Source organism: Hypanus sabinus, chromosome 29 (genome assembly GCF_030144855.1).
Source record: "Hypanus sabinus isolate sHypSab1 chromosome 29, sHypSab1.hap1, whole genome shotgun sequence".
Lineage (NCBI taxonomy): Eukaryota > Metazoa > Chordata > Chondrichthyes > Myliobatiformes > Dasyatidae > Hypanus > Hypanus sabinus.
In genome coordinates this window covers 4,692,577-4,718,165 of record NC_082734.1, presented here as the reverse complement: position 1 = coordinate 4,718,165, position 25,589 = coordinate 4,692,577, and the positions used below count along the sequence as shown (strand labels likewise).

At 43.2% G+C, this 25,589-nt stretch overlaps 1 protein-coding gene across 2 annotated transcripts in view; it reads right to left on the bottom strand.

The window, feature by feature from the left end:
• The window catches only part of ap2a1 (adaptor related protein complex 2 subunit alpha 1), a 108,222-nt gene extending 83,269 nt beyond the window's left edge, over positions 1-24,953 (bottom strand). For both annotated transcript variants that reach the window (XM_059953456.1, XM_059953457.1), the window contains exons 1-2: positions 24,747-24,953; positions 6,093-6,161 (exon numbers count right to left, since the gene is read on the bottom strand). In XM_059953456.1, coding sequence (XP_059809439.1) covers positions 6,093-6,161; positions 24,747-24,813 — 136 coding nt within the window. In that variant the 5' untranslated portion in view covers positions 24,814-24,953. The remainder of the gene's footprint in view (positions 1-6,092; positions 6,162-24,746) is intronic.
• Positions 24,954-25,589: the final 636 nt, after the last annotated feature.

The following is a 25,589-nucleotide window of genomic DNA, read 5'->3' as shown; positions in this document are numbered from 1 at the left end:
CACCCTTAACCCATGTCCTCTGTTTTTTTCTTCCCTAGTCTCAGTAGAAAAAGCCTGCTTGCATTCACTCTATCTGTACCCATCATAATTTTATATACCTTTATCAAATCTCCCCTCATTCTCCTACGCTCCAGGGTATAAAGTCCTAACCTATTCAACCTTTCTCTGTAATTCAGTTTCTCAAGTCCCAGCAACATCCTTGTAAACCTTCTCTGCACTCTTTCAACCTTATTAATATCCTTCCTGTAATTAGGTGACCAAAACTGCACACAATACTCTAAATTCGGTCTCACCAATGTCTTATACAACCTCACCATAACATTCCAAATGTTACACTCAACACTTTGATTTATAAAGGCCAATGTACCAAAAGCTCTCTTTATGACCCTATCTACCTGTGACGGCACTTTTAGGGAATTTTGTATCTGTATTCTCAGATCCCTCTGTTCTACTGCACTCCTCAGTGCCCTTCCATTTACCTTGTATGTTCTATCTTGGTTTGTCCTTCCAAAGAGCAATACCTCACACTTGTCTGTATTAAACTCCATCTGCTATTTTTCTGCCCATTTTTCCAGCTGGTCCCAATCCCTCTGCAAGCTTTGAAAACCTTCCTCACTGTCCACTACACCTCCAATCTTTGTATCATCAGCAAATTTGCTGATCCAATTTACCATGAATAAAAGAGGATAATTACACTCATCTATGGTGTTCCCACAATCAATTTTTCAATTTATCAGTTATCTTTCTCAATTATCTCAGTAACAAAGGCTATTTATCTTGTTATTTCCTGTTCTTGTTACTTATTGCTATTTATTTATACACAAAATGCTGGTGGAACACAGTCAGGACAAAGGGTCTTGGCCTGAAACATCGACAGTGCTTCTCCTTATAGATGCTCCCTGGCCTGCTGTGTTCCACCAGCATTTTGTGTGTGTTGAATTTCCAGCAACTGCAGATTTCCTCGTGTTTGCTATTTATTTATAGTTGTATTTGCACAGTTTGTTGTCTTCAATGTTCTTGCTTTTTCATTGATCCTGTTATAGTCACTATTCTATAGATTTGCTGAGTATGCCTGCAGGAAAAAGAATCTCCGGGTTGTACCTGTATGTATTCTGATATCAAATTTTACTTTCAACTTTATTCAATAGCTTCTGTTAGAAAGTACAGAGGCATCAAGAGTGAACAAGATTAGTCAACTGTACAGAAGAGCCTAATGAACCAACATTTGCTGCCAAGAGTCACAATTAAGAGAACAGTCAATCAGACAGAGGACATACAGCATTCACAAAGATGGGAAACTATCTTCACCCCTTCATTATAAATAGATAAGTTTATTCAGATTTCTGTATTTTTTTTCCTTCCTCCTCCCCCCCACACCTTGCCTTGAATCCTAGTCAGACTAAAGTCCAGTAGAAAGTCAGGCTGTAGTCACAGTTTACCAAAATAGAGACTTCTCCCCCCCCTCCAAAGAAAACAGCTGACACATGACTAAAACAGGAAGCCCAGATGTGAAGGGAAATTGCTATTTTCTCTCAGTTCCATGAACTGACCGCTCTTAAATCTTAGGTGAACAGGATAAAGAACAATATAGGAAACTAAAAATTGTGCTGACCCACTGTGTTTGGAGGAGAGAGGCAGTCCCACGTTTACGAGTAAACTGCACAATTATGAACTTGCTTCTACTGCAGTGATGAGAATTACAACACCAGCTTAGTTCCTTGATTTTAATAACTTAAATAATTTCCTAATTCTGGTTTCTGCTACGTTCTAGAATAGTACAATACTGAAAATTGCTCTCCCTTCAGCAAAAAAAAGTAGATACGGAAATTTAAATTTTTTTTAAAAAATCAAAATTTTCAAAAGATAGCTATTGAGCACCATACGAGCCTGGTGACAGGGTTTCAAAAATTTTTATATTCCATTACAAAATCCAGTTATTTCTTTGACAGCTCCCAGGTAAATCCTCACTTGTCTTCCCCAACCCAAGGAAGCAGTAAAACAGGACATCACCCTGGATGCCACAAAAGTAGTAGTGGAACATGATACAGGGTTTGAGTTGAAACATCAACTATTCCTTACTTTTCCTCCCACCCCTCCCACATATGCTGGCTGATACTCCAACAGATTTAGTCTGAGAACATCTGCAGAAGGAGAAAAAAAGATTCACATTTTTCAGAACACCTTAACCACCACCTCAGAACAGATGCGCTATGTGGGGAATCTTTGATCTGTGGTGTCAGTTTCGGCAATCTTTTACCAGCTAAGCCATCAGGAAGATCTGCTTTCCTCTTCCTAAAATTCAATCAGTTCTGCTACAGCCAACCTAATGAGCAAGAGCACATATTCCTAAGTTTGGGAGGTGCTACTATGTAAAGAGGTGGTTGAGAAGCAAGAGAGTTGCTTGCTTAGGATTTGAAAGGGCTGGAAAATGTAAAGCAAACCAGAAGCTTCAACCATTGAAATGAAGTGTCACTTCCTGTCACGATGGCATGAATATTGATGTCTCCATCCGGTGCTTTTCCCTTCTCAATTCCCAGCTCTAGCTTCTTATCTCTCCTCACCTGCCTATCATCTCCCCTTGGTGCCCCTCTTTTTCCCCCCTCCTTTCTCTCATGGTCCACTCCTCCCCCATCGTTTCCTTCTTCTCCAGTCCTTTACTTTTCCCATCTGCCTGGCTTCACCTATCACCTTCCAGCTAGTCCTCCTCCTCCTCCTCCTCCCCCTTTGATTCTGGCCTCTTTCCCTTTCCTTGCCAGTCCTAATGAAGAGTCTCTGTCTGATTGTTTGTTCAGTTCCATAGATGTCACCTGATCTGCTGAGTTCCTTCAGGAAGTTACTCTGAGTTTCCAGCATCTGCAGAATTGCTTATGTCATCGCTGCTTTTATCTCTTCCATAAATTCTGCTGAGCCCGTTTGGTGCTTCCAGCAGTTTTATTTTCACTTTTCCCAGAACAGGAGAAACATTAGACACAGACTACACTAGAAATGGACAAATTTAAAATTAATTTGATTTGATAGAGGTATACCTGATGATGAAGCACAGATAGAGCGGACAGCCTGAGACTTTTTCACAGGGCTGAAGTAACTAATGTTAGTGAGGTGGAGGTACATCTCTAGCAAAGGAGGTGTAAGGCGCTCTTTCCCTCTGCTAGCTTACAGGTCAGACTTGAGCAAGGTGAAACACCTACTCAGCCCCCCCCCCCCCCAAGATCAGGAGCACAGGAAACCATAGGAGCAGGTGGTAAATCATATGAGCAGCTGGCACATAGCAGAGCAAACACGAGGAAATCTGCAGATGCTGGAAATTCAAACAACAACACACACAAAATGCTGGTAGAACACAGCAGGCCAGGCCGCATCCATAGGGAGAAGCGATGTCGACGTTTCAGGCCGAGACCCTTCGTCAGGACTAACCAAAAGGAAAGATAGTAAGAGATTTGAAAGTAGAGGGGCGAGGGAGAAATGCGAAATGATAGGAGTAGACCGGAGGGGGTGGGATGAAGCTAAGAGCTGGAAAGGTGATTGGCGAAAGTGATACAGAGCTGGAGAAGGGAAAGGATCATGGGATGGGAGGCCTCAGGAGAAAGAAAGGGGGGGGAAGCACCAGAGGGAGATGGAGAACAGGCAAACAACCAAATATGTCAGGGATGGGGTAAGAAGGGGAGGAGGGGCATTAACGGAAATTAGAGAAGTCAATGTTCATGCCATCAGGTTGGAGGCTACCCAGCCGGTATATAAGGTGTTGTTCCTCCAACCTGAGTTTGGATTCATTTTGACAAGGAGGCGATGGATAGACATATCAGAATGGGAATGGGACGTGGAATTAAAATGTGTTGCCACTAGGAGATCCTGCTTTTTCTGGCGGACCGAGCGTAGGTGTTCCACGAAATGATCTCCCAGTCTGTGTCCATGGCCTCCTCTATTGTCTCTATCCATGGCCTTTCCATGTCCTGTCCCATGATCCTTTCCCTTCTCCAGCTCTGTATCACTTTTGCCAATCACCTTTCCAGCTCTTAGCTTCATCCCACCCCCTCCGGTCTACTCCTATCATTTCGCATTTCTCCCTCCCCCCTCTACTTTCAAATCTCTTACTATCTTTCCTTTCGGTTAGTCCTGACGAAGGGTCTCAGCCCGAAACGTCGACATCGCTTCTCTCTATAGATGCTGCCTAGCCTGCTGTGTTCTACCAGCATTTTGTGTGTATTGTGGCACATAGCAGGGAGGGCTTGGTATGGGGCTAGCAAATGCACCCTATAATAACCCAGAGCTACTAAATTGCCAACAGAAGTTCCAAAAGCCTCAACCCTGAGACAGGAAGGACCTTCGAAGAGTGCTACACTTAAGGACAACTCTAAAGACCAGCCCAGGACAAAGGACTCTGGCAAGATGCTGTCAGTGGCCCATGCCTAGTAGGACCAGTGGGCTTAAAACAACAAGAATCTCAGATAGGCACATGGATGAAAGAAAATTGGAGGGTAATGGGGGAGGGAAAGGTTAGATTGATTTTCCAAGAGTATTTAAAAAGATCGACACAACAACGTGCTCCCAAGGTTCTGTAATGTGCTGTACATTTCTATGTCCTGATCTGTAGAAATATTAGTTCAAGTCAGCAATCCAAGGGATGCCTCCTGTGGAAAACAATGAAATTTCCAGTGTGGATTCAAATGCAAGTCAGATGGGTCTTTTCCCCCCCCCCCAAAAAAAAGATAAAAATTAACAATTGGTGACAGGAAATATGCTGAGAGCAAATTGGCTTGGGAGGAATGCTTGACATAGGGTCCTTGGTTCTCAAAATGACAACTTCCCTCATGTCACATCTAGGTTACGAGGCAGACTAATTAACAGATAATAGATGGCCATGGTTTCACAATTCCATTATCATTAGGATAAAAGGCAAGGTAGCTGGACCTTAATCTATTTTGCTGCATGGTTGAATTGGAAGGAGGTTAAAAAGTAATTAATTTCCTGGTGAGGCACATTACCTTCTATTTGACATTGCTGATCAGATGAGAAGTTCCAGTTTCAGATTTCAGGCAAGAGGACAGGGATAATCTAGCATATATTAACAATGTTAAAAAGAAAGAATATTATGTGGACACACACAAGGTGCAGGAGGAACTCAATAGGCCAGACAGCATCTATGGAAAAGGGTGAACAGTCGCTGTTTCGGGCTGAGTCCCTTCATCAGGAACCACACTGGGTTTCATTCCTATATTTAATAAAGTGGCTATTGAGTGTATATACCTACAGAAACTAATAGCTTTAACTAATATTACTATTGCTTAAAATGCCCAATACAGACACAGGCTGTGGAAATGGTTTACATCAGCACTTAAAGTACACTTCACAAACCTGCCCCTACCCCATTTCATCTGGCCTTATCAACATATTCTTCTGTTCTTTGCTGCACAACATGTTTATCTAGCTTCCCCTTAAAGGTATTTGACTGAACAAAAGCTGTGGTAATGAGTTCTACTTGAGGAACTAAATACAGACATGTTATTTTTTTAAATTTGTCAGTTTATTTTTAACTTTCTGAATGTACTGTTCTTTCCATTAATTTCCAAGACAATGGCAATTTGTGAGGAGACCTTCATCATTATTTTCCAATCAAGAGTCTTTGTCTGTCCACACACTACCAGGAGGTGCATAAATGTGACCAGTAGATCTCTGTGCTTAGAGAAGATGGTGTCATAGTTAATCGAGAACAGCAAATAGCCTCCACCTTGCAGCTCACTAGATAGCATGAATGCAATTACTACCTGAGGCAAGGAAGAATATAATTTCCACAGGAGTGCTAGTGTGTGCCTTTTGAAATAGATTTTACACCATCCAGTTTCATTGCCAGAAGTACTTTGGCCAAGAGCTACAACACGGGATCCCAAGCTGGAGCACGCAGACCCCTTCCATAATGGCATAAAAAAAAGATTGGGAACCCAAGCTACAGGGACCCAAGAATCACACAACCTATTGATGCTGCTTCTGTAAGTAGTGAAGTTGTGGAGCTCTTGCCAGGTTTGTGGTCAGTCACCGAATTCGATCAACTTAATTAGTTCTAAAAGGGCATCCAATCGACAAATGGGTACCTGTACCTTTGAACTTTGATCGGATATTAGCCAGTTCCTTGTTAATGCGTTTAATTTCAGCTTCTTTGCTTTTACCTGGAAAGAAAGGAGAAAACAATGAGCAATCAGGATAAACAACCATTCCTCCCCATCATCCTCAACACAGGTGACCACCAGGGCTGTGTGCTGAACCCAAAGCTGCTCATACACGAATGCATAGTCAAACACCCAAGCTTGCTGATAACGCGACAGTGGTGGGGCTCAATACTAACAATGATGAGGTGGCCTACAGAGAGGAGGAGGAGGAGTTCGAAGCCTGCTGCCAGGCAAATCAAAGTCAACAAGATAAAAGAGAAGGTTATTGACTTCAGAAGAACTCATACCACTCACACTCCCCTTTACATCAGCGGCACAGCAGTGGAAACGGTGAGTAGTTTCAAACTTCGGGGCGTGCACGTTTCACACAACCTCTCATTGTCCCAGAACACATCCTCCACAGTCAGGAAGGTTCAACACCACCTCTCATTTCTGAAGAGAGCTGACTATGCACATCTATACTCATTTCTACAGGTGCACAGTGGAGAGCACCCTAACAAACTGGATCACTACACAGTACACTGCTGTGGTTGACATGAAGGCTCTATAATGAGTAGTCAAAAACGCACAATGGACCACCGGCACCAGCCTACCTGTCAGCAAGAACATATACCGTAGATTCCGGACTACAGAGCGCACCTGATTAAAAGCCGCACGCTCTAATTGTAGAAAGAAAATCAATTTTGTACTTGTACAAGCCGCACCGGATTTTAAGCCGCAGGTGTCCCACGTTGTAATATGAGATATTTACACAGATATTACACGTGAGAATTTTTTAACTTTTAATTAAATCCGTATGGTAACATAAACAAATACATATTGCAAATGCTTTTTTTCGAACAGTGCCTGTAACACAGCTACTTTTAAATATACATACGTATCGGTAACAAACAAATTACGTTGCGTATACTTTTTTACTGAACAGTGCACGAACAACATTCCAATATCTCCTAACGACTGGTAAAAATATATATATATACTGCAGCCTACCAGGAAAAATTATTGATCGCCTTCTTCATCTTCCTCCTGCGCACTAAAACCATCAAAGTCCTTCAGTGTCTGAATTGAATAAAACCTCAGGATCTCGTCACTCACTTCAGTCTCTTCGTTGTCGCTCTCACTTGAGCGCACGCGGTCCTCTTCATCACGCAGCAGTCCAGCCTTTCGAAACCCGCTGGTGATGGTGGATGTTGTGACACGGCTCCACGCATTTAGGATCCACTGGCAGACTTGGGTTAAAGATGCTCTTCGCATGCGTCCTGTTTTGGTAAAGGATTTCTCGCCGCTCGTCATCCAAGCCTCCCACTCAACGCGCAGCGCCACTTTAAATGCCCGGTTCACGCTGATGTCCAGTGGCTGTAAATACTTCGTGGTGCCCCCAGGAATCACAGCTGGAATTGAGTTTGTACTCTTGATGGCAGCTTTCACTGAACTTTCATTGTCAGCCACTTAAAAAATCACCATCGGTGGAAGCTTTAGTCCGGATGCTGTGCAGCTCAGAACACAAGTAAAATGCGTTCTCTCATGGCCACTTGTTTTCAGTGTGATGGACGAGTCACCTTTTTTATTAACAGTCCGAGTGAGAGGCAGGTCAAACGTCAAAGGTACTTCATCCATATTTATGATATCATCTGGCCCGATGGAATTCTCCGCTATCTTTGTTTGAGTGAATGTGCGGAAGTTAGCAAGTTTTTCCTCGTGGTGTCGGGAGGGAGCTGCTGACACAGAGTCGTGCGTATCCTGACGGACAGGCCTTTTCGTCTCATAAATCTAAAACACCACGAGGCCCACCTCTAAAATCTTCGATTTTCATTTTGGTGGCGATTGCGTTAGCCTTCAGTCTGATCTGCACGGTGGAAACATCGCGGCCGCCTGCTCGATGTGTGTTAACCCAGTCTTCAAGGAAGTTTTCAAGTTCAGGCCATCTGCTATGATTACCTCTGAAAGCTTTTGTCGTCTTTTTGCATTTACTCAGTTCTTCACGCTGGCGTCTCCACCGTCTCACCATCGATTCATTTATGCCAAGATTATGTGCAGCAGCTCGATTTCCTTCTTCGACCGTCAGATTGATCGCCTTTAACTTAAAAGTTGCATCATATGCTTTTCTTCGAGTGTTTTCCATGTTGATGAGCGTGAGTACAAATGACTGATTTACAATAATTTAATTGTGAAAGTGCGCTTGATTTATCGTACAATTTCATTGGACCTCTGTGAGCTACTCATCAATTTTATTGGTCTACTGTTACAAGGCAAAATGTTTTTGGCGGCATGAAAAAAAAACATGCATTAACCGCACCGTAGTATAGGCCGCAGTGTTCAAAGCGTGGGAAAAAAGTAGCAGCTTATAGTCAGGAATTTACGGTATACAGAAAAAGACCAGCAACATCATGAAGGATCCCACTCACCCTGCTGTGGACTGTTTGTTCCACTCCCATCTGGGAGAAGGCTACACAGCATCCATGCCAGAACTACCAGGCTCAAAACAGTTACTTTACACAAACAGTAAGGCTCCACACACTAACCCACTTCTCCACTGCTCCAACCACCACTACTGTATCACTTTCTGTCAGTCATCTTATGCAGACAGTCCACTACCTGGTGTCACTTTATAGATGTACAAACAATGTAAATAAGTTACTTTACATGTTCATATTTAAAACACGAGAGAGAATCTGCAGATGCTGGAAGTGCAAAGCAAAACACATAAAATGTTTGAGGAACTGAGGAGGTCATGTAGATTCTATGGAAAAGGGTTAACAATCGATGTTTCAGCCCAAGACCCTTTGTCAGGCTGAGAATGAAAGGGGAAACCTTCCTTCTCAAGTCCTGATGAAGGGACTCAGCCCAAAACGTCGACTGTTTATTCTTTTCCATAGATGCTGCCTGATCTGCTGAGTATTTATATTTAAATATTCTTAATTATTATTGTGTTCTTTATCTTATTATGGTTTTTGAGCCGCATTGGATCCAAAGTAACAATTTGTTCTCCTTTACACTTGTGAACTGGAAATGAATTTAAATAATTTTGAATCTTGATGTACTTAAGAGCACTGTGGAGATAATATTAAGAGACCAAAATCATGAGCTGTTTTGATCAGCAGGATGAATGAATTTCTATGAGCAAGATGATTATGCAGCTAACATGGATTAACTTTATTGGAGAAAATGTAACAATCAGGAGTGCACAGCCTGAACAATTATCTCTTAAACAGTATGTTTCAATTATGTCATATCCACTTCTTCTCAAGGATCTAACAAAATACAGTCTATACAGCAATACAGGGTTTTATAAATTACAAGAGAAAATAGCAGATATTGGTATGTATTGGTGCGACAAGGCCTGGGTCCTAGTGCAAGGAATGACCCAATGCTCAGACGTTTTAAACAGTGGGCCAGTGGTTTGAAAAGGTAGAGGGCTGGGACCAGAGGCGAGGGTCAGGCTCGATCAGCTCACTGATCTGCGACATTTGCTCCACTCTTCGCTTCAGAGGGGCTGAGGCTCTGCGACATTTACTCTGCTACGTGTTGCACGGAGGCTGAGGGCCTGCTCCATCTGCGTGCCTGCAGGCTCTGCGACGTTTGCTCTGCTACATGCTTAACTGGAGCTGAGGCTGGAGGCCTACTCTGGGCTTCATGTCTGTTGGCTCAGCGACATTTACTCTGCTATGTACTGAACTGAGGTGGAAGGTGTAGTGTCTGATGACTCGATTTCGTCCTAAATGCTATCGGTTTACTTTTGTTGTTTTCATGATCTGTTATTTGTTTCCTCTCTCTGTGTATTGGGTGTTTGTTGTTTTTTTATATATATAAAATGGGTTCTTTTGGACTTCTTGTTTCATGGCTGCCTGTAATCTTAAGAAAAATCTCAGGGTTTATACATAGATAATAAATGAACTTAATTTCAGGTAAGAAATTCTACAGGTTTCAAACTTCTTAATTGTGCAAACATTGACACAACACGCGAGGGAGTAGGAAGTCTACACATCAGCTTAGGATGAACGATAAGATCTCATAACTAGACTATTACCTACATAGAAAATAGCTCTTTCTCGCCTATAATTGTATATATATTTTTTAAAAGATCAAAGGCACCCAGATATTGGAAATCACTGACCAGTGTGATATTAAGAAACTTCTTGTGCCCCAGGTAAAATTATTTGACACCACTTTCAAGAAATTATGAGCTTATATGTAATTTTTAATTACATCACAAAAGGGGCTTGAGTATAATACATTACTGTGAAATGAAAAGCTTGACTCAGGATTCAGGTTTACTTATCAAGTGCATCTTGAACCATATGGTGAAATACATCGTTTGCATTAACAACCGACACACCCAAGGATGTGCTGGGGGCAGCCCACAAGTGTAGCCACATACTCCAGCGCCAATGTAGCATGCCCACAACGCTCGGCAGAACAACATGAACACACAACCAAACAGAGCAAGCATTAAAACAACAGCAAAACAAGCCTTGCTCCTCCCACCCACCCATATACACAGTCATCGAACCCCAAGACAAGCTATCTTCCTTGGCCTCCAGTGGGCGAGTCTCGAGTTTCGCAAACCCGGGTCTATGGGCATCTCGGTTGAAGAAATTAATCAAGATGAAAGCAAAATTCCTTGTTTTCTCCAGATGACAATGTTAGAACCCAATGTTGAGGTGTTTACTGAACCTGGCAATTAGCTTGTAGACATTTCGTCATCAGTCGAGATGACATCCTCAGTGCGCAGTTGTTGTTGTTGTTTCTCTCTGGGAGTGCTCGCATTTAAACAGCCCCCCCACCCCATCTGCTACCCCTTCAGTTGACCTTTGAATTCTATTGGCTTGCATTTCTCTGGCTCTTAGGGGTTTGTCGATTTCAATGTGTTTCTTAACAGAGTTATTAGAAGAGAACCACACTTTTAAAAATTCCCATGCCTGCCTCTTGTCTGCCTGCGCCAGAACCTCCATAGTTCTGGTGTGTCCTTTGCGGTCTTCATGTTCCCAGATGAGCAACAGTAGACCTTGTCTCTGCATGGCCAGGTTATGCTCCTTAAACGAGCTGAGAGCGCAAATCCTGCCTGGCTTGCATCGTTCTCGTTGCAGTCTCCACAGGTGATCCAGTTAGAACCTTTTGCTGCCTATGTGAACCAAAATTTGATATCCCATAGTACAACAGAACATCTCTCTCCTCATCTCAATCTAGTCACCAGCTGAATCTCTTGGTTTAATAGATATGGAAAGACAGGATTTAAAAATTCTTTGTGCAGTTAAATGAGGAATTTTACATTTAAAATAGTTCCAGATTTCCCAAAGACTATCTTGTAAAAGCCACTTGCAGTGTGGACTGGAGTGAAGTTTTCCAGGTAGAATTTTCATCTAAGCTGATATCATTGCACACGTGCAATACATAAAAACCAAAATACTTCCAGCTGTATTACAGTGGTGGACCCGTATCAGGAGGCCCAGGAGGGGTGCCACGGTACCACACAGTTAGTGTGACACTATTACAGCTCAAGTCACTGGGCGAGGAATTAAAGCATCAGCCATGGTACTCAACGATGACCTGGTCGATAACACATCTGTGGATGCTGATTGGCAACCAACATTTAACAAATGAAATGCCGCCAACACTCTTGACCTGCACTGAACCATGAAATTGGGCTCTAGAGAGCCGTATTAGAGTTATGCCAGAGCAAGTCTGTGCTTGCAGGAAAAGGGGTAGAGACAGTAAAGGAGGAGGAAAAACAAAAAAAAAACGAGGAGAGGGCAGAAAAGTTATTAACCTTCATTTTCGCAAGCAATTTTTCTTTTAGAGAGAAAAAAACTCAGAGCAGCTGAATCCACCAAATTCCAGCAATAACTCACCCCCCCCCCCACAGACTTTCACATCAAGCATCTCAATCACTACATCCTCTTCACTCAGTGAGCTGAAGGAAGTGGAGTAGGCCTTTTAGCCCCCATTAGGATGTACTATATCACATCCACCTCCAGAATAAATAACAGCACTGAAAACAAGCTTGCCGACATATTCCAGACAAACATCCCCCTATAGTGTTCCTTTTTGATTCCCAAGAGTAGCTTCGTTCCTGGGCGGCGAATTCTCGAAGGATACATCCTGAGCTCAACACACTGATGCAATCATGAAGAAGACACACCAGTACACTTCATTAGGAGTTTGAGGAGATGTGGTATGGAACTGCCAGCAATTAACACCACCGTTCCTACAGTCCTGATCGAAATGCTACTGAACCTAGGCTCTGTACTCCCTCTGAAACTGGACCCTAAGTGGAAGACCACATTCTGTGCAGAATGGAAATAACATCCCCACCTCGCTCCTCGCTGACAGTCAAGACTTGCGCACCACAGGAATGTATGCTTAGCCCACTGCTCTACCCTTTCTCCACCCATGGGTGGCTCGGCATAGCTTAAATGGCATCTGTAAATTACAACCATTATTGGCAGAATTTCAGATGGTGGCAATAGGGCATACCGGAGCGAGATATACCAGTTATCTGAGAGTGGTGTTGTAACAACAACCTCGTACTCAACGTCAGCGAGATCAAAGAGCTGGTTGTTGACCTCAGAAAGGGGAAGTCAAGGGAACACAAACCAATCCTCAGAGGAATCTGAAGATCTAACCTGACTGAAGCATATTGATGCAGCTATAAAGGAGGCAAGACAAGGGTGCATTTCATTAGGAGTTTGAGGAGATTTGGTTTGTCAACTAAAACACGCAAAAACTTCTACAAATATACTATGGAGAGTATTCTGACTGGCTGCACCACTGTCTGGTATGGGATGGGGGGGGGGGCGCTAATGCACAAGGTTGAAGTAAGTTGAAGAAACTTGTAAAGTTAGTCAGCTTCATCATGGATACCAACCCTCTATAGTATCCCAAGACATCTTCAAGGAGCAGTGCCTCAAAACGACAGCATCTATCATTAAGGATATCCACCACCCAGGACATGCTTCTTCACACTGTTACTGTCGGGAAGGAGGTAAAAAAGCCTGAAGGCACACACTCAGTGATTCAGGAACAGCTTCTTCCCCTCTGCCATCTGATTTCTAAATGGACACTGAACTCACAAACACTACCTCACTACTTTTTTTTAAATTCTGTTTCTTTGCACTGATTATTTTAACTTAACTATTTAATAGTCATGTATATACTTACTATAACTCAGTTTTTTTCTATATTTATCATGTATTTCATAGTACTGCTGCTGTAAAGTTAACAAATTAAGACATATGCCAGTGATATTAAATCTAATTACGATTCTAATTGATGTGTTTGTGGTCAAGTTTGTGGATGATACAAAAATGGGTGGAGGGGCAGTAGTTTTGAGGAAGTAGAGGCGCTACAGAAGGACTCAGACAGATTAGGAGAATGGGCAGAGAAATGGCAGCTGGCATACAGTGCTGGGAAATGTATGGTCATGCCCTTTGGTAGAAGGAATAACAGACTATTTTCTAAGTGAAAAATTCAAAAATCTGAGGTGCAAAGGGACTTGGTTGTCCTCGTGCAGGATTCCCTAAAGGTTAATTTCCAGGTTGAGTCAATGGCAAGGAATGCAAATGCAATGTTAGCATTCATTTCAAGAGAACTAGAATCTAAAAGCAAGGATGTAATGTTGAAGCTTTACAAGGCACTGGTGAGGCCTCACTTGGAGTATTGTGAGCAGTTTTGTGCCCCTTATCTAAGAAAGGATGTGCTGACGTTGGAGAGGGTTTAAAGGAGATTCACAAAAATGATTCTGGAATTGAAAGGCTTATCTTATGAGGAGTGTTTAATATGTCTGGGCCTGTACTCTCTGGAATTCAGAAAAATATGGCAGGGGAAGAGGGTAAATCTCATTGAAATTTATCAAACGTTGAAAGGCCTCTGTAGAGTGGACATGGAGAGGATGTTTCCAATGGTGGGGAAATGCAAGTCTAGAGATCACAGCCTCAGAAAAGAGAGATGTCCAGTTAGGAAAGAGATGAGCAGGAATTTCTTTAGCCGGAGTGGGGAATCTGTGGAATTCATTGCCACAGGCTGCTGTAGAGGCCAAGTCTCTAACTATATTTAAGGGGGAGATTGACAAATTCTTGATTGGTCAAGGCATCAAGTGATACAGGGAGAAGGCAGGAGATTGGGGCTGCGAGGGAAGTAGTTCACCTATGATGAAATGGCAGGGCAGGCTCGATGGACCAAATAGCCTAATTCTGCTCCTACATCTTATGATCAAAGACTCTAGCAAATTTCTCCAGACGCACAATGGAGAGCACTCTGACTGTTTGCACCACTGTTTGGTACGGAGGCTCCACAGCAAAAGATCAAAAGAGACTGTAAAGGGTTGTAGATTCAGCCAGCTCCATCATGGGCACAACTCTCTCCATTATTAAGAAAAACCTTCAAAAGCTGGTGCTTCAAATAGGTAGTATGCATCATTAACAACCCTTGCCATCTGGGACATGCCCTCTTCTTATTACTACCAGCAAGGAGGTGGTACAGGAATCGGAAGACACACTAAATGGTTTAGGAACAGCTCCTTCCCGTCTGCCATCAGTTTCTGAAAGTCCCATGAACAGCTCACTAAGTCCCATTTTGCACCAACATTATAATTTTTATGTCTTGTACTGTACTGCTGCCACAAAACAATACATTTATGAGTATACGTCAGTGATAATAAATATAATTCTGATCCTGATCTCAAATAACAGAAGCATCCTAATCAAACAGCTTTTTATCAGTATCTAACCAGATTAAGTCTTACTGTATCAACTTATGCCATTATAAGCATTTACTTGGCCAACTTACTCTATTTAGACTATGGCTGGACTTTACCAGCCTGTGACATTTCATCCTCTGTAGAAATCAATGCTATTATTTTGTATTCCAAATTGTTCCATTTAACACTCAGATTGCACTTTTTTGGCTCGCCATTTTAAAACCGATGACTGAATCCCTTATCCCCGGAATCAATAACCTACTGCACTCCATCCCTACTAGCTCTGACATGCATGGTCCCAAGCCCATGTGCGAAAGGAGGAGGGTTGGGCATGGGGCTCAACCATGAAAACCCAGCGCAAAAGAAACACCAGAAGTTCCAGAGAGAGGAAGGATACACCAGAATGGGCTACACCTGGGGACAATGTGAAAGACTCGCCCAGGACAGAAGACTGGTGATCTGCTGTCAGCGACCTACGGCCCATAGACATGATGGGCTGAAGTATGTACTCTCTCCGCACTAGGCTCAACACTACAGATGATCCAACCTTGATATTCAAATAAACCACACTAAGTGCTGGAGGATCTCAGCAGGCCAAGCAGTGTATAGAAATAAATGAACAGTCAACATTTTGGGCTAAGACCTTCAGTCCTGAAGAGGAGGCTCGGCCCAAAACATCGACTGTTTATTCATTTCCATAGATGCTGCCTGACCTTCTGAGATGCTCCAGCATTTTGTGTTGCTTTGGATTTCCAGCACCTGTAGACTTACTGTTTTTTGATATACAAGTTTTTCTTCAAAATCTCAATGTCATAATCTCATCTTTGATCTTTGCCTACCCCAATGTTATCTTTTAAACTATGGATTTCCTCACACTTTACTCCCAAAACTCTTCAGATTTAACATATAAAATACAAGTCTGATATGAACTAACTGTGGTACAGTAATAACGGTTACTGCAATGTTTTACAAGATCAAGCTTCAACTCTTGCCGTTGTCTCCGAGCAGCTTGCATTTTCTCCCCGTGACATCATGGATTTCCTCCAGGTCCTCCGACATTCCAAAGGTGCAGTTAGGGCTAGTTGTGTCAATGCCATGTTAGCACCAAAGCATGGCAACACTTACAGACAGCCCAGCACAATCCTCACTGATATGACTTGACACAAACAATACATTTCTCTGTATGTTTTGAAGTATTCGTGACAAAGCTGATCCCTATTTTATCTTTTAAGATGCAGGCATTCTCTCATTTCTCAAGCAATGGGATTTTCAGTTTAAGAACTGAAGCTTCATTTTCCACCTCCCGTGGCAACACCCAAGGCTTTCATCTGTCTCCCCTGGTATGGACACCATATAAAGCTTTTCTTCCCCCTATTTTCTGACACAGACAAAACCCCCTCACGGATGACTGTGAAAACGTAACACTTTTGCCAGAGGAGGGGCTTTATTCTCCCTCAATCCTGCAAGTTGTTCACTCTCTGCCCATCAACTCCCATTGATTCTTTCGCTACGTACACATACTAAAAGGACAATTTATGATCTGGTGCTCCCAACACAGCCTCCCCTACATTGGTGAGACCCATTGTAAATTGGTGGACCACTTAGTCGAGCATCACTGCACCATACATCATGTGAGACTTCCTGGTGGCCAAACATTAATTTCAATTCCTATTCTGACTTGTCAGTCCATGGTGTCCTCTTGTGAAAAGATGAGCAGTACCTTATATCCCATCAGGGTGGCTCCAACCTGATGACACGAATATCGATTTCTCTTTCTACCCCCCCCCCCACTTCTTCCTCTATTCCTTGCTGACTTTTTGCTTCTTCTCAGCTGCATATTACTTACCCCAGGTTGCCTCCTCCTTCCCTTTCTCCTATGGTCCACTCTCCTCTCTTATTAGATTCCTTCTTCTCCAGCCCTTGACCTTTCTCACCAACATGACTTCACCTATCACCTCCCATCTAGCCTCCTTCCCCCACTTATTGCGGTGGCTTCCCCCTTCCTCCTCAGTCCAGAAGAAGGGTCTGAGCCCAAAACGTCAACTGCTTATTTATATTCATAGATGCTGCCTGACCTGCTGAGTTCCTCCAGCATTTTGTGTGTGTTGCTTTGGATTTCCGGCATCTACAAACTTTCTTGTGTTTATAATTATGTTTATAATTGTGTTCATAATAATGTTTCTTGTCTGCCTTTGGGATGTGGGAGGTAACCGGAATATTGGGGTGGGGGATAACCTACATGGTTATGGGGTGTAGGAGCTCTGTATCTACTTTCTGTCGGTGTAATCTGTCATGTGGGTTGGGGTGTGGTAGAAGCAAACGAGCATAGCTACGTGTTCCCAATTGGGGTTAGTTAGTTGTGAGCCACAGGGAATGATAATTTTTTAACCACTTAATATGCCAACTTCGCAAACTGGAACACTGATTTAGTTCAGCCGCTAACTACACTTAGTACTATCGCTAATTAGAATGCTTAGTTATGCTGATTTGAATGCTAAGATTGCTATATCACTAATTTAGCTTTGTTGGTTTTCAATCGATGCAAGATTGTTCGCTCTTGCTAGTTTTGTAATAAGGGATTGATCTTACTTTTTCAGTTTGGAAATACATTATTTAGAAGCGCGTCAAGTACCCTGGTTTAGTCTTTCAGTGGTTTTAAGTTGTTTTTCAAGTACCTGCTACCCAGGGAGAATGTGAGAACTCCGTACAGCACATATCACACACCTGACTCACAATTAGATGCGGGTCGCTGGAGCTGCCAACCAGCAGCACGACCTGCTGCCATTGCCTTGACTACTATTTATCTTACAACTGACAGAAAGAGATAATGAGATTATTATAATATTGCTGTTTGTAAGGGCTTGATGTGTAAAAAAAAACTGGTCTCCATTTCTAACAGCGAGTCAGAGAAGACTTAAGAGAACACTGACAAGACATTTTAGTAATGAGACAAGGGCAGGTCTGATGTCTCTTCTGAACAAAGATGATTTAGAATTTAAATTTTAGAGCACAGTGTACAAAATTATGCAAGGACTAGTCTAGGCGAGGAAGAAGGACCCATTTCTCATACCAGAGAATTCAATAGCTACAGCTCATGGATATAAACGGCAGAAGATTGGATATCAAGGAAAGGAGGGGGTTTGAGAATCCCCCCCCCCCCAAAAGGTATGGGGCTCTGAATCTCTCTGTCTGAATGAGTAACAATCACGTCATTTTTTTTTACACTTGCATACTGACAAATGACAATAAACTACACTGAATTTGGAATCTGCAGCAGTTCCCAACCTGGGGTCCACGGATCACTCAGTTAATGATAGGGGTTTACAGTCTAAACATGGTTGGGAACTCCTGCTCTAGAACATAGAACAGTATAACACAAGAACGGATCCTTCGGCCCACAATATTGTACAGAACCAGCAAAGTAGTAAATCCAACCCCCCCCAAAAAAAAATTAATTCCTCCTTTTGAACACTTGAACACAATGTTCATGTCTCCCCATCTTCCTCACATCCAGGTGCCCATCTAAACGTCTCTTAAAAGCCTCCAATACATTTGCCTCTACCACCATCCCAGGCATCCACCACTCTCTGGAGTAAAAAACTTACCCCTCACACCCCCCTTTAAAACTACCCCCCCATCTTCAATGCATGCCCCCTGGTATTAGGCATTTCTACCCCGGGAAAAAGATACTCCCTGTATCTATGCCTCTCAATCGTATGAACCTCTACCTTGAAGAGACAGATTCCCTCATATATTCAAGCAACACACAGAAAATGCTGGTGGAATGCAGCAGGCCAGGCAGCATCTATAGGAAGAATTACAGTCAACGTTTCGGGCCGAGACCCTTCATCAGGACTAACTGAAAGAAGAGATAGTAAGAGAATGTAGCTTGATGGGCTATAACTATAGGCTACGGCAAAGTGGGAAGGAGGAATAATTTTTTCTGGCCTGCAAAGCTGAGAGGTGAATAGATTCCACGTTCTAAATCTCACTGATTTAAAGTCTAAAGATCAAAGCAAGTTTATTATCAAAGTATGTATACCATCCTGACATTCATTTCCTTGCGGGCATTCACAGTAGAACAAAGAAATACAATAGAAGCAATGATAAAACTACACACAAAGATTGACAAACAACCAAAGTGCAAAAAACAAACAAAAAAAAAATCATAATAAATAAATAAACAGATACACGAATTGTTAACTAACTAAACTAACACTGAAATACGAGTTGTAGAGACCTTGAAAGTGAGTCCATAGGATGTGGGATCAATTCAGTGTTGAGGTGAGTGAAGTCTCCCACACTGGTTCAGGAGCCTGATATCTGAACCTTCCTGAACCTGGACCTGGAGAGTGGGACCGAAAGCTCCTTCCCAATGGTAGAAGTGAGAGAGCATGGCCTAGATAGTGGTTCCTTGATGATGAAGGCTGATGGAGATGGTGGGGAGGTCCGTGATGCGCTCCTTTAGATGTGCTCAGTGGTGGGGAGGTCTGTGTGCAATGTACTGGGCAATGTCCACCACTTTTCTATTACAGCTGCGGCAGTACTTCAAAACTACTTCAGTGATGGGAAAGCACTTTGGAACACCCAAAAGTTTTTTAAAAAGAGGCATTAATGGAGTTGCAAACCTTTTGGCATGACTTGTTCCAAAGAGCATTAACTGCTGTTCAAGGAGTGCACACACTGCCGTCTGCCTGCTCTCACAACTGTGCAAGTGAGCTCCCACCAGCTTAATAATAGCACCCAGAATTAGTGACACAGCTGATGTGACAATGAGTCTTCAACAATGGACGCAGCTTGAGATCTTTGATCTTTAATTACAGTTTTGATCAAAAGATTTGCTATTCTCCTCAGGAAATTGGTTTCTGTCCATTTAAACCTATTGTGCAAACATACGCAGTGAATCCATGGACTGATGTACTGCAGTGGCCCAGTGCGTTACCACATTTTAAACAGACCCACTGAAAAAAATCAGAGACATCAATCTATATGCCGCAGAAGTAGAACAGTTGACCACTTTCTGGCTTTTTCCTACAGACAAATTCGGTCCCAAACTTCCAGTTATTTTCTGACATTCTTTTACTTATTTAAATATTGTGCTACAGGTTTTTTTTTGCAGACCCAGGCAACTTCTTCTAGTTTGCCCACAAAACAGCTTATTCTTCTTTTTTCATGTCTTTCCTTTCTTTGCAAGGTGGCTGGGGTCCTGTCAAGAGTCCGTGATCTACAGCTGCAGCTCAAACTACACTTCTCCACAGGTGGTGGGTTCTCAAATTCGCCATGTAGCCTGGAAGACGTGGGCGCAGCCCTGTGGTCGTCCCGGTTCCTCGCCAAGTGAAGCGTCACAGGAGACCGAAACATCGGGATAGCAGGTGGTGTGCGCTTCTGTCGGAAGAAGGCCCCTGCACCAGCGATCCTCTCGCTCTCTCTCAAAGGTGAGCGAGAGGCTGCTGGCTACTCTCACTTGTTGCAGGAGCGAACCTCTCTCTCCCTCGCTGGCGAGAGAAAGCCTGTCTGAGATACCGAAGCGTTGGGATGGACTGTAGTTCTCCGACGGTCTCTTTGGGGGCTTTGCTATTGCTTGCATGGTGAGGGGAGAGCGGCCCGATACCTTTGCTGGAGCAAGTGGGGGGAAGGGGAGGGGAGGATTGATGCTTTTGCTGCTGTTTGTACATGGGAGAGGAGAGGTGGGGCTTTGGGGTTCTGACATTTTTGTCATTCATTCTTTGGGGATTTTTTTGTTTCATGGATGTCTGCAAAGAGTAAGATTTCAGCTTGTATACTGTACGCATTCTCTGACATCAAACTGAACCATTTTAAAGCCTGCAGAAATAGTAAGGAATAATATTGGCACATTTGAAATAGAAAGATTAGCTTTATTTGTCACGTGTGCATACAGTGAAGTGTGTCGTTTTACATCAGCGATCAACACTGTCTGAGGATGTGCTGGACTGGAAATGTCGCCACACTCCTGGCAAAAGCAGAACATGCCCACAGCTTACCACTCCTAACCTGAATATCTGTGGAAGAAACCCACAAGGCCATGGGGAGGACAGAGTAGATCTCAATACTGGCAAGTGGCCCTGTAAATAATAGAATAATCTGCCATATTCCTTAACTTGTTCAGAGATACAACACAGTAACAGTATCTTCTGAGTCAATTACATCCATGGGAGCAACTAATCCATTAACCAGTACGTCTTTGGACTGTGGAAGGAAACCGGAGCACCCGGAGAAAACCCGTATGGTCAAGGGGCAGAATGTACTAACTCCTGACAGGCTGCGGTGGGAATGGAACCCAGGTCGTTGGCACTGTAGTAATGTTATGCTACCACTGACAGCCCACAATACTGAGCTGCAGATCAGATTCAGGTTTAATATACCAGCATTCCTCATGAAATTGGTCATCTTTGCGGCAATATTACACTGCAATACATAATAATAGGGAAAAAAAAATATATATTTTAACTTGTTAAAATAAATAGAAATAATAAAGTAGTGAGGTAGTGTTCATGGGGTCAATGTCCATTCAGAAATCAGATGGCAGAGGGGAAGAAGCTGTTCCTGAATCGCTGAGTGTCTCTTTAGGCTTCTGTACTTGTAAAAACCAACTGCAGAAGTACTGAGGGCACGATCACCTAGTGTCAGCTGCAGTGGCTGAGGCACGGGATAAGGATGCCCCCACGTTGGCTATCCCGCAGCGTGTTATACGGCCAGCTACATCATGGTCAATGCTCAGCTGGAGGACCGAAGAAGTGCTATAAGGATCAGATGAAGAATGCTTTAAGTGCGTGCAAGATCAGACCGGAGGACCTGGAGGATGTCGCCGCTGACCATAACACTTGGAGACAGCTGTGTAGGGATGAGGTTCGTATTCTGGGGATGGAAAAAACAACCAGAAGAGAGCCAGGAGAAATGCAGCCATGGTTGCCACCACTACCACATATACATGTCCCACCTGAAATAGAGCTTGTGGGTCCAGGTCAGGTCTGTATAGTCATCAAAAATCTCGCTGGTAAAGGAGTGGACGTCATCATTGGATTTCGATGGACAATAAGAGTATCTCCTTCCTGATGTAGCAATGAGAAGAGGGCACGTTCTGGGTGATGGAGGTCCTTAATGATGGATGCTGCCTTTGTGAGGGGCCCTAGACACTATGGAGGTTAATGCCCATGACGGAGCTGACCAAGTTAACAACTCCCTGCAGCTCATTTCAATCCTGTGGGACAGTCCCCCTCCATACCAGATAGTAATGCATATTCCCACCTTCACCCTCCTCTCTCTCTCTGTGGTAAGCTGGCCAAGCTTGGACAGATAGGAGTCTTTGAGCAAATACAGTGCCCCTGATCCACAAGTGAAAGATGGAATGTCATAATTTACCAGTGGGGTTACAATAAAGCAAAGTGGAAGAAAATATCAAGAGATCACATAGCTCAGATTCAAAAAGGTCAAGACAAGGGAACACACACACCAGTCCTCCTCGAGGGATCAGAGGTGGAGTCAGTGAGCAATTTCAAGTTCCTGGGTGTCATTATGTCTGAGGATCTCAGTCCCAACATATCGATACAGCTACAAAGAAGGCACAACAGTGACTATATTTCATCAGGAGTTTGAGAAGATTTGGTTTGTCACCTAAAACACATGAAAACTTCTACTGATGTACCTTGGGAGACCATTCTGACTGGCTGCATCATTGTCTGGTCCGGGAGTGGGGGGAGAACTACTGCACAGGATTGAAGTAATCTGCGGAGTTGTAAAGTTGTAAACTTAAGTCTGCTCCATCATGAGTATCAGCCTCCACAGTATCCAAGACACCTTTAAGGAGTGATACATCAAAAAAGATGGTGTCCATCATTAAGGACCCCCACCACATAGGACATGCCCTCTTCGCAGTGCTACCATCAGGAAGGAGGTGCAGAAGCCTGAAGGCACACACTCAATGACTCAGGAACAGGTTCTTTCCCTCAGCTATCTGATTTTTGAATGGACACCGAATCCATGAACTCTACCTCACTACTTTTTTTATTGCTATTTTTCATTACTTATTTAACTATTTGATTTTTTAATATATATATAGTATACAGTATATATACTGTGATTCAGTTTTTTCCCTCTCTATTATACATTGTATTATACTGCTTCCACAAAGACAACAAATTTCATGACATACGCCGGTGATATTAAACCTGAATCTGATTGCACTTTTCTAAATGCAGCATATTTATGGTTGTATCCTGGTAGCTAATGAAACATACCAAAACAGCAAACTTGTGCAGACTTACAGGAAACTAACAAAAGCACACATAGCAGATCTGAACAAACAACCTCTAAAGGACTTTGGCTCAGCAACTTTGCTAAATGAAAACACTAATGCAGACAGTGGGATGTCCCAATAACAAGTTTATGGTTACTCTTGGGGAACTGGGAACAACTGTCAAACGTTGGCATAGCTGTCATGGTTAACCTGGAATGACTCAAATCATAAAACTGTTTAATGCACCTTCTTTTCATTGTTACCATCAGGAAGGAGATACAGGAGCCTGAAGGCACACACTCACCGATTTTGGGAACAGCTTCTTCCTGTCTGCCATCTGATTTCTGAATGGACATTGAACCCCTGAACACTACCTCACTACTTTTTTATGCTTCTGTTTTTGCAATGTTTTTAATTTAACTATTTAATATACATATCCACTTACTGTAATTGATTTTTTTCCCCTATGTTTATCATGTATTGCCACTAAGTTAACAAATTTCACCAGTGATATTAAACCTGATTCTGGCCCTTTCAATGCACACTGATGCAGGCCATCTATAAAGTATTGCTGGGCGCTTGCAATCTGCTCCATTGCAAAATAAATAGGGTACAGTTCTAAAACACAAGAGGGAATAAACGTTATAGTAGAACTGGAGAAGTGTACAGTCATTTTTGAGTGGTCTCAGTGACGAGCTGTACTTGCAACTCTGATGCTGATGGTCAAGGTTCAATATTATTGAGAAATGAGGAAGGGCAGGCTCTACACCAGGATTGCAGTGCATTAACCGCAGATTTTTTAACAAATGCAGTCAACAACCTCATAACATCCTGACCGATTTGATCTTGCTAGATTATCAGACGTTCTACAACATTAACCAGAGTGAGCAATCTCACTGCTTTGTACAAAGCACTCAGGGGACTAAAAACCCTCGCTTTTGCCCTTGTGGTAGTCTCCCTACATCAATTCAGCTTGTGGCACCTTATTCAGTGACAGATCCTGCATTTTGGGCGGCAGTTCTCGTTTATCTGCAACATCTCCAGGCCTGCTCTAAATTCCTGGTTTAGGGAAGATATACAACGAACAAATGTAAGAATTAGATAAGGCTGTCATGGGGAGAGGGAGAGGGGAAGAGGCAACCGCCCTCGATCTACTGCCCTAAATAGCGGCATCCCTGGTCCTTTTAAAATGGAAGTGCTGTGCCCACAACAAGGGGCATGCTACCAAAACCCTCAACAGGGCAGAACTGGCACAGCTGCTCAGATTTGTTGAGCACAACAGAGACCTTCTGGGCGAGGAGGAGGGAGCAGGAGTGGAGATTGCCTCAACGTACTGCACACCTCCAGCCTCCACTCTCTCTCCCTCACACAGACAGAGTGAAGTCAGTCCAAGGAAACACTCCATGGCACCACCAGCTCCATGGGGTGTGACGGCACTCCGCGGCATCACCGTGGAAACCGTGCCACCCCCAACCCCTTGCAATGCCCCAATTAAAAAAAATATGATGCATAGATTAGTATTGGTTAATTAAAAGGGAAGGGACTAATCAATATTAAGAAGGGGGCAGATGAATTACAAATGAGCTGAAGGACGCCCCCACCCACTCCCCAAAAAAATATATCTGTAGGCACTTACAGTTCCTAATGTCAGAGATAAACACCGCCAGCCCCCTCATCCCATCACCTTTCGACACCGCGGGCATCTTCTCGGGTTACAATCTACCGCCTCGGCCAAGAGAATCGGGCGGAAGGCGGCGAGCGGGCGAGCGGCCGGGGTCTTTTACAATGAGGATTTCACACCAGGCCTCGGTCTGCCTGTCACTGGGCGCCTGGATCAGCAGGCCGGAACTGGGTGGAAACGAAGCCGCCCAACCTGCAACCCCTTCCGCTGGCCTTGTTGGGCAATATAAACGTCAATCATAGATTCCTGCCGTCTAATTACTTAAAGTCAACGTCACTCACTGTAAATCACAAACACTATTGGTCTATCAGATTTGAGTAGACTGTCAACCCGCCTTCACAGCTCATTGGTTCAATGGGACGTCAATGCATATGTTCCAAATGTTTATTGGACTGATTTAACATCAATCAAATTAGGCTCTGGAATCTATTTGCTAAAAAGGGATTGTACCACTTGGTGGGTGGGATCTACTCATATTTTCTTCCGTGAGTGAGCAAAACGCTTGTCTGTCAAATATGTACAACTCTAATTGGCTGGTATGATGATCGAGGGGCGGGTGTAATGTGGGAGACCTGAAGTCCAGAATGAGGCGCGGAGGCGGGAAGACGGGATGAAAAGCTTTATGTAACTGGACGATTTACCAATCTGAACAAAAAGTTAACATCGCGTTTGTTTTCAAACATATGGCAAATAATATTTTCCATGCAGCTGCTATTACAAATGCGATGCATTTGATTGGATGATAAACTGCTTCATAACGGAAATACCGCCTCCTAAAATCGCTGAATGGTTACTAAA